The following is a 14,550-nucleotide window of genomic DNA, read 5'->3' on the forward strand; positions in this document are numbered from 1 at the left end:
ATTAACGTTTTGCTACTGGTGGTAAATGTGAATGACAACAACAACCATTCTATATTTCATTGATCCGTCCTGATCAGCGGAACCCGGCCCAGGCAACTCGACTCGATTCCGGACCTCAATGCGCATACACACTTTCGACGAACTCTCTGTATGCAATAGAGTCTACACCGTTATCAGTATTTTAAAGCTGAGCTTCTGCTAACCTGTTATCAACTATTGATTCTAGGCTACTTGTTGGGGCAGTTGCGGGCGGAACCAAACTGAAATCGGCTGTCGACGATGACTGTATTAGTAGTGCTTGTGGCAGCCCAAAGCATAGCTTATCAAATGAAGCGAAAGGATAAAGCAGACAGAAAGCTACCGATACACCCATGCCAAAGAAGTGGTTCCTCCGGCTTCACTGCTTTCAGTATAAAAAAAAATTCATTTCCTAAATAGTGAGAACTCAGCCAGTTTCAGTTCATCCTGCGTTTCCTTTCTATATGAAGCAACTTGGTAATCAGGTGATTAGCTTCTCCGCTGTACGCTTCATTCTTTTTAGGTTTAGAAGGCACAGTGGGATATAGATGCCCTGGCGGGATTTAGCGCGGATATTCAAAAGGATAGGAGCCGGAAATGGCATTAAGATGCTAGAGCGGTGTCTTTTTTGGACGGTAGAGGTATGGGGGCTGAGATGAGGCGAAAGAGGAAGTAGCAAGCCATGAGTGCCTGCCTGCCTGCCGACTGCTACCTGGGCTCCGAAAGGACATCGTCAAGGGTGATGATGATGATGATGGCGAGCATGACAGTGTTGCCGCTGCCGCTAGTGAGAGATAAGGTAATAGTAGCAGTGGTAGTAGCGGCGATAATCCCGGCGGTGCTGAACGGTACAAAATTTGGCCGATAGCAGCAGTGGCAGTGACTGCTATTATTTATCATTGGAAAGCTTGCTGAACCAGCGTTCGTTTGGTGCCAGATTGATTATGCTTAGCCGTTAAAGGGGTCGACAGTTTCTCGTATTAGAGCGGCTGACACGGTATGGAGCTGTAAGGAATCTCCGTGAAGTCCCACTAGTGGTTCTATCTCTAACTTTAGCCGTACACGCGAGTTAGATACTACTAGCTACTTCCCGCTGATTACCCATGAAAACGACGAAAGGGAGAGAGAGCTTGGCTGATTAAAAGTCTGTTGTAATATCTGATATGAACCGCCAGCGCCTTCATTTCCATCTCTGACTGCCGAACTCTACTCTGAAAGTGTATACTTACATATATATGTATACTTGTGTATATGTATACATGTAGGTACTACTATCGGGAATACAGTTCGACTGCAATGTATATCGTGCTAATGTCGCATGGAACTGACCAGCCGAACGTAGCGCTTTTAAAATTCGACCCAAATCACGCTTCGTCGAGCCGACCCGCCATCGCATCAGTACGAATACGCTTTAATAACATATAGTGACAAATGCATAGAATAAAGTTCCAGTTCGTTACGTTTTGTTTCTGGCTAGTTAGCGGGATCTTACAAGTTACGAGATACATGTTTGGTCCCAGGGTCTTGAAAACAATGTTGCTTAGAAGGTTGCCAGGTAGTACAGAACGAGCAAAGAAAAGAAGCCTAAACTTTCTGGTAATTGGAAGTCTGAATTCCTATTACCGACCTACACACCTTAGCTAGACGTGCTTTTTCTAATGACACGTTTGGCGCCAGGCAAATCAAATTGTAAACAATAAAGTACATTTTTGACATAGCACTGGCAGATTATACATATACTCATGACGACGCGACTAAACGCATCTACTTCACTCTCCAGTGAACCGATACGACCTATCGCTAACATGCACAGATGCCGATGTATTAGGTTACTCCCATTTTTTTTTCCAACAAATGAGAAAAGTGTAGTTTACTAGAAGCAATAAAATCTGCCACGTAGTTTCCTTGATTGTACACGCCTTTTTTTCCACTTCACAACGACCATGTTCTTGCAGATTTGGGAACCGTCTGGCCGCAGCTCAAGTTCTTCTAAATTGCAACGGTTTCGACTTACTTATCTGCTTCAATGGAAAACTGAAAAGATAATAATGGCTTGCTTCGTGATCAGGAAGATGGAGAGATTACTAAGGGACCTGCTATTTGAACTTACGTAAAACAGTTTTCGCGACTTTTGCTGCGCACGGTCCGTCATTCTCCTGAAGTACGCTGGCTGTATCATGTCAGACGGGTCCTTTTTAGTGTCGTACTTCAGCCAATGATCAGTTAAATTCATGGTTTTGTTTTTTCCAAAAATGTTTCTGAACTGTGCTTGTCGCAACTGTATGGTCCACCAAAATACGTGGGCCATTTAGATCTAAACTACCAATTCAAAACGTCGGCAATTACCTTTGGAGGTCAGCTAAATTATCATGTGCTCTTCTTAAACAGCACGGATGTCATGAGCAGTTTCAGCGATACTTTGACCTCAAAGGAAAGTATTATGAAAATAGTATCGAAACCGCGCGATCCTACCGCCGAAAAATCGACTTTTCGAGTCTGAACGAAATGATGATTATAAGTTTGCTGCACAAAGCCCGCAACAGACAAAAGGAAAAGGCTATAGGAAAGCGAGCAAATCCTTACTACTATCTTATTTAACGCTAGCAAGACAGGGCACGCGCCCCTCGAAAAACATACAAGTCGAAACTATGAGCAAATTGTACCTTGCATTATATTTTTATCGATAATGTGCACGTGGTTATCCCTGTCTGGCCGGGTATGTTCGTGCCAGAAGCCGACGACGTGGCCGAGTTCATGCACGACGATTCCGAATTTGTCACAATTCTTCCCTGAAATCGTACACGAGAGATGCAACACAGTATCTTGATTAAAACGAGGAAATACGCTACTTGGCAGATAAGCTTTCTGCATGAGCATCTCCTGCACGCATATCGACTGTATGTCTATATGCGCTTCTGCAATATGCGCTTCTGATGAGTTCTATGAATAGACAACACATTCAAATCTACCTCGGACGAAGGGATAGCTCTAGGATCACGACGTGGATAGCAAGCTAGCGAGCGAGCTTCCTGCTGCACCTATTATGACTGTGAGACGAATGGAAGTCTAACCACAAAAGTAGTTACTAGGCATTAAACTAAAAAAGGCAACATGAAGGCCAAACGAATGTAAGAGAAGCTAACACAGGAGGAGATCCATAGATGCTGCTACCATCTATACGATTGAAAATTTTTTTCTCACTCCGTACGACTTCGATTGAGTTTAAGCACTGCGAGTAGCACACGACGTAGCAAAAAGGCGACGAGTTCAACCGAAAGCTAATTTACGATCGCGTTTTTGTCCTGCATTGTATTCTATATAATGCCGCGTAACGGAAACAGAGATGAAAAAAGTCATTGCGCACATAGCGAAGGGCGTCAATTTATGTTGACGCTATAGTAAGCCTGTTTTTTGAGAGAATTTTAGAACTAGAAAGGTAAAGAAGAAGTACATAAATTGATAGTAACGTTTATCGGACCAAGAAAGTACATGGAAGGTGTAGCAGCTGCGACAGAATTTTGCTGATGTTAAGGGCTAGTCTGCATGTCCTGCGTAGATATATATATTCAGGACAGATAGACCACATTGTCGAGATCGTTAATGTAATTTAATATAACAGGAGCAAATTAACAATCCAGAGGTGTTCTATTATACAAAGCATTCTCCTATGAATGGTAGTTCACACATAAATGGCGCGAGCGAATAGCAATAGAAAGGAAGACATTGCGGCATTGGCATGTTAGATAAAGTACGTACTACAAGAGCTTTTAAAAAAAAGACTAAATATTATATGACTGTGCTAATCATCATAACTATATAATTATTGAAGTATAACTACATGCTAGAAAGTACGTGATTAAGTGAAGTAATAAATGTATGCACGTCGATCAGTTTGCTAATACGTACCAATAGATATAGCTTGGGGCCCGTTGCCCCGTTTGCCTACAAATGAACAGCACCCACAGGGCCGTTCGGTGAACACGATGTAGTTGTGATGAACTGGCTCCTTCTCAACGAACTTAACACAAGTATAGTTCTCCCAGTGAAGCATAGCTTGCCGAAATAACGCCCGATGAGGACCTGTGGAAGATAGAAGTCATTTGATCGTCACAGATACTAATCCATTGCATCTGTACGCTTATAACAGCTGATGTTCGTTTTACCCTCTAATTAGAATTGAAGAACATCTAACTAGTTGCTGAATGAGATTGCCCACGTAAGAAAAGCAGGTACTGCATATTATTTTTACTTCGGTCAGATTATAACTATATTAGACTCACGGATCAATTTAGTATTGCCACTGCTTAATTGAAGCTTCATTAAGGAACTCTCCAATTTAAAATGTTGAAACTTTGTAAAACTTGGTCGAAGTGAAAACTTGCTATCCGTAGTTTCAAGTATACGATGCGCTAGCTAACAAAAAATAGATTCCCAATAATGAGATTATTCCCACCAATTATTCCCAATAATAACTTAGGCATTTTGTGCGCGACTCGGTGCAAGTGAAACAATTTCACTTGAATTTGACAACTAACTTTAGAAATATATTCCCAAATGTACAGATGCAGACTAATATGGCTAGGGAAATAATCATTTTATCGGCATCGAAGACATATATATCCATCCATTTACATTAGGGTATTATATAGCGGTGCTTGACAAACAGCGAAATTTACGTAAAAACAGTTATGTAATCGAAACACTTCACGTCCATAACCTACTTCACAAATTGTGTTAGAGGACCATCTGTACTAATTACCTCACGTTTACGTTACTTAGTCCTTGAGTCAAATAGGAAATCATTTATTGTTTTAGATGCAGTCCGTGGGCAAAGTTTGCCGCGATAACGTTCAGAGGCATTCCGTTTAGAAAAGTTAGAAGCCAAACACTGTCGACTACAGAATTCAACATGGACACTGCGGCTAACATCGAGTAAAGAGTTGAACTTCCGTGAATTTTTTGCTGTTTCTCAAAAAAAACCTTATTTGTTAGTTCATTGAGTATTTTATGTTATGATATATATCGTTTGTGATTCACCGATGGCAATGCGTGATCAAATGCTCATAGTCGCTCTTCTAGAACGATTCCTGCTCACACAGAGATCGTAGACGAACGGGCCACCGTTTGTCGGTCAGCGTGCAGTCGTATGGTTTTCGGTGGCGACATCAAGGGATTGCTAGTCATTAACTGGATTATGACGAAGATTGCCGTTTCGCAAAGACCTAACGCAGGTAGAATGGGGCGACAGATTGGCGACTCGGCTACACCCTCAGCTCCGACGCAACAGGCTTCCATGTATAGAGATAGGTAGGAGAGAAATAGAATAAGCTCTACAAGTCGTTTGCTATTGCTGCTGCTGCTGCTCACCTGGTTGGGCAATCGGTGGCTACCCAAACGCTTTTGCCTAGGCTACGCCCTTCGAGTTCCGGTGCAAGCCAGCGTAGAACTGATAATATTCTGCACGACCCGCCTGTCAGGGAAAGTGGCTACTGCACAAAAGCTCTCTAAAGTAAACATGATATACTGGCCACTGAGTGTCGACAGGCGTGAAGTTGCTTCGCAGACTTTTAACTCGTTATCAAAAATTATCTTGACTTAACTGTTTACAACAAATATACGATGATTGTTTAGCTATGATGTATTGGTAGACAAGCGTCCATATACTTCTCCACGACGTGATAAAACGGTTTTTCTCACTGTTGACGAATCTACGCTTGAGCACATGTGGCAGTTCTATTTGGGAACATTGTTCTATGTTAGATGTCTAGCTAACGGTTAGCTCCCGTGATAGGAACTCATTCTAATTCTGCTCGGAACCCTACCGTATGTTACGAGCCAATTTATTATAAAACTTCTGTTCAAGTACATCTTGTCAAGCAAAAACTGTAAACGCACCTTGTTTATTAATTATAAGAGGGATTTAGAATCGACACACAATCGAATCTGCCCATACCTTTCGCTTTCGCTCGGTCTGAAACGTTACCTGAAAAATTTGCCTCTATTTCGTAGGGAATTATAGCAAAGTCCCATAATCGGTCAACTCTGGCTGTGGCCGCGCGATGAGATCGTCTCCGGCTTTGCCGCCAATGATCGTGGTACCGTATTCTGAAAGATATACAGCACGCTTGTTAGAAGAAATTCAAAGTTGCACGCAGTACCGCTGAAGAGAGCTTAAAGATTAGGGAAATAAAAGGCTGTCTAGAAAGCTACAGATCAGTACAACGATTACGATGCACTCAGTACCGAGAAGCTTTCCGGAACAGTCAAAAAACATGTTCGGAGCAAATTACGTACTTCTCAATTGTAATTAGCGATTTTTTCTACGTGATCAGTAACGAGCAACACCAGAGATATGATATAAGGCCGAGGTTGCATTTGTCCTGAGAAGTACGCTCGGCTAAGGGCGTTTAAAAACTAAAAAAAAAATCACATTAAGCAAATGGATCCAATGTCAAATAAGTTGTCGATCTATACATTATGATTAATGAAACAACCCGACCAATTGGTTTAATTCTTGTCGGGCATTACCGCTAAATTGCCTCCAACGTATGTCACTGTATTGTATGTAACATAATATAAATTTGGTATTACGTAGCAAGATAATATGCAGATAGGTTATTTTATTTATATACGTGGACGTTTAGCAGCTTTTTTAAAATGTGAGCTTTATTAAAAGCAGTTTGTTTAAGTTTATTGCTCTATTGCAATAGTTATCTAGCCTTAAGGTGCAAAGGATACGGGACCTCAATATTCATTTCTAGAGCATATTTTCGAAAGCCGTAAATTCTAACAAATCTCTTAAATAAAGCGTACACTCGCACTCTATCGAAATACTTTTTGATAAAGGTAACTATGTCGTGTGTCAATATACAACAGTTAACAAATAATGGGTATATAATAATGAGTATAACAAAATTTATTCATTGCATGTCACGCCTATTGCAAGTGTTACATCGCGACATGTACTAAAGCCAAGGAGATCAATTATAAGTTCTTTTATAATGATTCGTTATCTAGTTTTCAGTAGTGTTCGTGCTAAGGGCAACATGTCTTTTCTCCCCTACCTGTAGAAACACATGTGGCAAAATATGCCACAAGCAGCACACGAAGTTAGTTGTGGCATATTTTGACTACTTCTAACTAGTCTTTTAAAGTTTAATCTGAATTTGAATCAAAGTTCCATAACTCAACAAACGTAGGATCTCCTTTCTATCTCCGCGCAAACAACACAAAATAGTTTGAGTAAACATGCTTTTTTTTTTTATATATGTCTTTTTTTTTTGTTTACAAAACGCTTATACTCTTACAGCAGGCGTAAAGCGTTGCGAGCCGCAATGCCTGGTCAGTTCTCGATAACCCATTTTCAATCGTTTCGAAAATTTTCACGAGCAAAATGTCCAATTAAAAGCACTAGGTATAGTCCAGCATGCAACCCATCAACCAACCGATATCAGAGAGCGGCTTCCATAGCAAGAACAAGGCAAGTTTTCGTCTAGTGTTAGAATAGCACAACAGTTGGCGCTAGTTGACGCCCGCTCGCTTGCTTCCCCGTAATAAAACAGTCAGCTCAACGTGTATAGGCTGTAGACCCAGCTTCCGGTAACAAATGCGGACACCAAGACACATCTTTCACATGTATCACTGTGTCTTTAATATAGATACATATACATATAGCGAGAGAGAGACTATTCTCTCTGTCTGCAAGAAGCTTGTAGTAGTGAAAGGTCGTGACATGCATTTATTTGGTTCGAGGTGTATCATCTTCCTTCTGTAGCAGTTTCGTGTCACAACCGTTACTATCTTCAGCTGCAGCTGCTCGTCTGTGATCAGCTCATCATATCGAGCTGTGTACCAATATCTACAAAAACGAGTCTCATTGGCAGTTTCAGCTCGTACAATTCCCCAATTGTTGTCCTACATGACTTGAATGCGTGGCAACATAGCGTACTGTAAGAACGGCAATGTCCATAGTTGTCTTCGTTCGGTGGATACTCTGGTTACTCCACCGTTAGTCTTTTTTTGCTACCAACTCCTCTTTGCACCGTATTCGTTCGTTGAGCACACGAGCTGTAACTGTTACGTCTGCTTATGCTATTGCTTCGTATTTCATGTCTTGCATATCGTTTAGAGTTCTAACTGAATCTTATGCCTTCATTTTCCGTCCTGATTGTCTTCGTTATCGATACCGGTTTTGTTGCTGTTATTGATCTTCTTACAGTTTCGCTACGCTCACAGCTAACCATAAAAACTTTATTTTTTTCACTCCTTCGTGTACATGATCCACGCGAAAGGTTCCAGTGAAAAGGGGCCTTCCCTAGTACCTTCCTTGTACAGCGTTGAGATCGGGTCTGTTCAGCCTGTAAACTTGACGTGCCGTCCTCTTCCGGCAACCCGAATTATGCACATCTGTCTAGCCCCAAGCACAGAAAGACAGCGTGACGGCGATTGACGCGCGACGTGCTTAGAAGAGCGGCTTTCTCCTCTCTCGTGGCTGGCGCGAGAACGCTTTCCTTTTACGGCGTCCTATTCTTACCAGGCTTTTCTTGCTTTTCTGTTGTTCGCCCATTTCGTCATTTTATTTTTCGCTTACCCTTCACATCATATCCCTTTCCCCGCTCTACCGGAACAATGGTACTAACGTCCGCCTTTTATTTTAACTCTTTATCTTGCAAATATCTGCACTCAAAGCGGCGCTGTAGTGGCTTCTGTTGATGCACGCGCTCGCCAGCTCGTTCTCTTTTCAGCGTCGACTTTCCTCCCTTGGCTCGTCAGTAGTTCAGCAGGGACGCGAACGCGACCGTCCGGGCAAGCACATCCGCCAAAAGAGACTCAAAAGCTCGAAGGCTAGGAAGGCCTTGAACTAGAATCCCCTGCATTGTAACGTAGTGTGCGCTTGAATTCGGAAAAGAAGGATAGTCCTGGCTGGCTTTCGGAAATTTGCTCGGGTCTACGTGGTGAGAACGTCTTATGAATGGCCGATTCCTACCCGTTCCACATGTGAAAACAACAGCGCTACAAGCATCGGAAGCATCAACAATAAAAGCAGAAACGAGCAAATGTGTTCCAGTAGGAAACTGTTACGAAGCAACAGCTTTTCCTTATTGCCACCATTCCATTTCTTACTCTTTTATAACTGACTCGAAAACATCTTACCGCTCCATATCGTCGTCGGCATAAGCATTTACCTGCTATAAAGATAACGATATAATGGTATTATTGTTATAATAATAGTTATTCTGCTAATGTTCTCAAGTCTGAATGTAAGCAAGAAACGACCGAAGCTGGACAGACGAGCGGGCAGACGAGAGAAAGAATCCCCGGATTAGCCGAGGCAAAAGTAATACGAGTTATCATCTTTCTAGCTAACACTGTATCTCCCCGATAACCGTAATTTGCTGTGCGTCTTTCTCCTCGCTCAGTGCCTCTCGTTCGAAAAGGAACACCTGAGCGCACCGATTCCTGCTTCCACGAACCTGAGCCTGCAAAGACTCGCTCGGCGACGAGAAGGCCGTCTTGTGGCCAGTTCTCAGTCCGGCGCACCTCAGAGAAAAAGATAACGCCGGTGCCTCGTAGAAAGCGCGAGTCCGTCTCGGTTTTTATTGTCGGTGCTTATGTTGCTGGCCTAAATAAAGCTGAGGCGGTTCGATTCAAATCGTTCTTCTTCGTCTATATGCACACCGCACATCGTATGTGTGCTATATCGCTTTTCGAATTGGGTTAGAGGTCGAGATAAGCTATGCTTTTCACCGTTATTCTCCCAGCGCCGCCACGCGTGCTGTTGCCGCTGCTGGCTGTAGCGGGCACGGAGTAACAAAGCAGCGACGGAAAAGCGGGAAATACCGTACGGGAAATAGCGTACCCGCCCTGGCAATGGGTTGTGGCTCACTGGGAGGAAGCCTGGTAGCCGTTAGCGTACTCCGCGTGTGGGTTCACTCGTCGTCGACGCCGCACGAGAATAACGTCGCCAGCAGCAGCAGAAGCGACGTGGGAGTGTGTAACCGACAAGGGAATTCGTGCTGCAAGAGTAGCGGTGAGTATAAAGTTTTATTATGAGGTGGCCCGAGAGGACCAGAGGGGTCGGTTAGCGCGAACGTACGAGAAACTACTGAGACCAGAGCAAGACTTGCTCGGGCAGCGGACGCGGTCAGGGGGACAGGGCAAGCAGTGGGGTGGCCGCGTCGAGAAGAAGAAGCGAATAGTACAAGGCAAGAGCAGCATGAGAATCACAGGAGTATCTGTCAGGAGCTACTCGCTGGAGGGTCGCCTTACTGGCTTTGCTGGCTAGCCAGAAAAAACAGGACACTGTACTGCCTGTAGGGCTATGCAGTCCACATGGGCAAAGTCAGCAGGGGTAGCAGTCGGTGAAGAAATGTGGGCTTTCGTCGACGCTAAGTGGCTCCGGCTCCCTCTGAGCTCACGCACATACAGAAAAGTCGAGACACATTGTGGGAGAACGGAGTTCATCGGGCGGGAAAGGCGAACAGGACTAGAAGGAAAACGTAGCTACGGGCGAAGTTTTGCCAGCTTTTCGCTTGGTCCATTCTTATTCAATCGTCGGGTCACTCTTTACCCGCCTGGAAGAGACCGCGCGTAACTCATGCAGTTGGTTTTTTGGCTCAAATTGCAAACTAAGCCGAGACGCTTCAATCAAAATCTATATTCTTAGATTAAATAGTTGAAACAAGGTGTTATGTACGTGATTTAAATATATGGATTGTACGCAGGCAGCGACGACTGACCAATGGTCAAGCAGACATGATTTTCATAAATTAGCATATAAGGATTCGTTTCAGCCAAGGACTACTGCGAGGCAGCGATGCTATAGATGATTTGACAATAAAAGGATAAAGCATGCTTAGGATTGGGGCACGTCTCTTCAACTAGATTCTTCAAGTTGCGTATTGTTGAAAAAGCATACCTTAGGCCCATAGAGCCTACAGATCAAGAATACTTTAGGGAATACTTAAAGCTCTAGAATGACTATTTAAGTTTATGATATTCTATTATAAATCTCCGTTCGATCAGTGCTTTCGCAGGCCACCTCGCTTAGTGTCGTCGGAGTGTGAGCTTATGATTTCGTAGGCAGTAAATAGGAGTGGATTAATCCTTTAGCTATAGAGATCCAGTAAATATCCTATGATAAGTTCGCATTGGCGTCCCTGTGTGTCGGCTTAGCTTAATGTGAAAACTTTGAAAAGTCCACTCAGAGGAAGGAATTTCATTATCTCAACGTTGTTGTGGTTAATGGCGCAAATAGCGTCGCTTACGATGATTAATAGTATAATACCAACCTGTAATGTTCACTTGTTCTATTCGCAGGAGTCATAAGAAGCGACATATTTTATCGACAAAGCTCGAAATCAAGTTTTCCATCAAGCTACAACATGTTTATTCAACCATCGATGATAGCGCACCTGTCAGGGGGCAATTTATCGTTCCGTCAATGGGACAGTTAAGAACAAGATGCCCATACAGATTGAAAGCGGAAATTTTAGAAAAATGTTTTCGATACGTATGCTGTTAAAAGATATTGTCTTTCACTAAGGCGTAGCGGTCTTCACTGTTGTGAAAGCTCTAGTTACCCGCATCTTATATTAACTATTTCTCCTACCCTAAATAGGAAAGTTGTTAAATAAAAATGGTCGCCTTTCAAGCCGTAGGCTTTGCTGAGGTAAAATCGAATACTTTTTTGCCTGGGAAAAAACTTTTGAAAAGTGCCCGGATTTCAAGGGAAAATAGTAAGTGTCAGTTTAATTCCATATTGCTTTTTGCGACTATTCGTATAATTAAACTTCTGTTGTAATTCTGGATATACCATACAATGTACAGGTACAATTGTAGAGGTTGTTCCAACTTACAGTATTCTTGTATTTGTGTCGTTCGTCAAAAAGCGAGCATAAACCCAAATCGAATACAACTTATGCAACCTATTTTTGAACTAGGTCCTTTGAAAACGTCAAAGCAGTTTTAGGTGGAAAAATATGAAAAAGTCTTTCCCACCTCAAATTTTTTCTGCGATGAGGGTGACTTCTGTTGAGTTCCGGGGCGTGACCTTGTGAACTCGGCTTTTCCCCACCGTGGTGTCTGCTATGAGGTACTATCCATCCGACAATGTCTGTACCTTCAGGGCCTGGAAGCAGCATAAAATCCCGAAATAAGAAACTCGCTCTAATCATTCAGCACAGTTATGCTATATAACAACACTATTGAACGCAGCGTGCAGAAGCACCACAGTTATTGTGCAGAAACAGCTGCGAGTGGATGCGCTGTATATATATATATGTAGCAGATCAGATAGTTCAAATCAAACGAATAAACACAAAACAATATTTCGCGCCTAAAATATTAGAACAACTATATTATGAGTATCGTTTCTTCAGTCCTCAATTGTTTCATATTTGTCGTCACTAAACAAATAAGTAGGAAGTAAGTGTAATAAATATGTGTTCCTTTTGCCCAACATAGTCTACAGATTTTGCCACAAGTTTCATCAAGCATAGCAAAGGAGAAGTATGTGCCGTCTATTCGTAGTAAGTTTTCGCCACTGAAATATTACTTATTTCAAACTTTCATTCTCGTAGGCATATAATTGTCCTAGAATATGTTCTAAATTAAGAGTGGCCTTTCTACGGTGATTCGTTTCCTCTCGGAGGAATAGAAAATATACATGCTTTGTTTGTATGACCGCTATATGGCAAAAATTCCATTTAATCATACCTTCCATTTTTTTCCATTTCCGGAAGCGCAAACCAATGTCACTAGGACCCAATGCACGAAGTAATGGCGTACGCTAACCGGTTTTTATTTATGATGTGTGCGTATGTCTACATGGTCATTGAATTTGCAACACGAGAAAATAACCTGTGCGAGTCTGAAATAACTAGACTCCTGGCGAAGATGGCGGCCGACAAAGTGGCCATTAGGGATCTTTTCTAAGTCATCTGTCAAATACCGGTACTTCCGACAATTCCAACACCCCTTCCGCTTATCGTTGCTAGGACTTAACAAAATGCGTTGCTCTAAGCTACCTAAAAACGTTCTGAGACGTTAATTCTTTTAGTGAAAAGTGACAGTTAGCTCAATTGCATTTTGCCTGTCCTCACTACGAGTAAAAATTGCTAAGGAAATAAATGTTTCAAGAATTCCACTCTGTCGCTATACTTACTTATGCCTTTCAACCAAAAAAAATATAAATGGAACTACTGAGATGAAGGAATAGATTCCCTTTGGAGTTATAGAATGACCTTCTAACCCGTCAAGCTCAGGCTACAAAAGCTATGGCCTTTGGGTTTGCCACAAGGCATAGTATGTTTCTTTCGTGTGTTTGCAATAGAAATCAATTTTCAGTTTCACTAGCAGACAACACCACTTGAAGAGAAAAAAGAGGATATGGCAACATTTTGAAAAACAATACAGCGCCATTCAAAGTAAGGATTACTTTTTCTTCCGACCCGACTCCTTTCTTTTCTGCAGATCCTCATCCGACAGATCACGGAGAAGATCGAAGTCACCGCAGGCATTTTTCTTCTGGCCGGCCGCTCGGTGTTGTGCGATGCGGCCTCCCCGTTACTCTGTTTGCTTTAGTACTCAAGGGGCTCGCTACCGAGAGCCGGCATGGGACGGGAAGTTACTGGGGTAAAAAAAGAAATCAGGACACGCAAACGAGGGCGAGGTAGACCGGAAAGAGTTTTCATTCAAATGATTTCTACTTCCGTTGGGCTGCGCTTGCCTCTGGCCCGTCCCTACTAACTTCCGGCAAACGTGGAAAGAAGGGGCCGTGGAATGAGCTCACTGATAACCCAAGCAGAGGACAGTTGCAGCTTAGAATTCCAGCCGAAATAACTTGTTGATCTAACCGTAACCAGCCAGAGCAAACGACCAGTGGTAATAGTCGGTCACTACTATATTACTGTCTGCCCAGACGAATCAAGGAAACCAAGTAAACCTCTGGAAGCCCCAGTTAGTTGGCTGGTTCAACTTGAGTGAGTTAAGTTGAATTCAGTCTATCTCAAACGTACTTCTTACTGTACTTCCAGACAGCTTTAATATTTCGCTTTTCATTTTTTAATCAGACCAGTAGGATATGTTTGTGTGTTTACTAGAAGGTAGCAGACTTTAACCTACATACACGTGCTTGTCAATCGCTCGTTTTCGTATATAAGTAAGTAAATCTAATGTAAAACCTATTTAAACTTCAAACAAAGCATGTAAATAACTTCTTACTCCCTATGAAGCATATTGGAAACTCGCAGAAAGAATATTTTGTGTGTTTGAAACTGAAAAACCTTTTAATGCTTTCCTCTAAATTGCGTATCTTGGACATACTCTGTATACCAAATATAAATCTCATGGGGTATCTATTATACTTTCTACGTTCTCCTCCTCATACATTTCGTGAAGTTATAATTTTAGCCTGTGATGACAGAAAGGCCACTCCTCCATGAATCCATTGGTAGAAGTAGCGATGTCTCCAGTGGTGGAGACGGCCGAAGTAACAGGATCCACACCAATGGATTTCGAGTCCCTCAAGGT

The 14,550-nt window shown here is 42.5% G+C and overlaps 1 protein-coding gene across 4 annotated transcripts in view; it reads right to left on the reverse strand.

Moving 5' to 3' along the window:
- Positions 1-14,550, reverse strand: part of LOC111253319 (protein tolkin-like) — a 111,835-nt gene that overhangs the window by 71,305 nt on the left and 25,980 nt on the right. For 3 of the 4 annotated variants that reach the window (XM_086977919.1, XM_086977917.1, XM_022812557.2), the window contains exons 2-5: positions 12,019-12,148; positions 6,002-6,123; positions 3,925-4,098; positions 2,682-2,807 (exon numbers count right to left, since the gene is read on the reverse strand). In XM_086977919.1, coding sequence (XP_086834045.1) covers positions 2,682-2,807; positions 3,925-4,098; positions 6,002-6,123; positions 12,019-12,148 — 552 coding nt within the window. Of the gene's footprint in view, positions 1-2,681; positions 2,808-3,924; positions 4,099-5,113; positions 5,304-6,001; positions 6,124-12,018; positions 12,149-14,550 lie in introns of those variants that run through there. The other variant, XM_086977918.1, reaches the window with a different exon arrangement.

The sequence above is a fragment of the Varroa destructor genome, unplaced genomic scaffold (assembly GCF_002443255.2).
Source record: "Varroa destructor unplaced genomic scaffold, Vdes_3.0 BEIS01000001.1, whole genome shotgun sequence".
Taxonomy (NCBI): Eukaryota; Metazoa; Arthropoda; class Arachnida; order Mesostigmata; family Varroidae; genus Varroa; species Varroa destructor.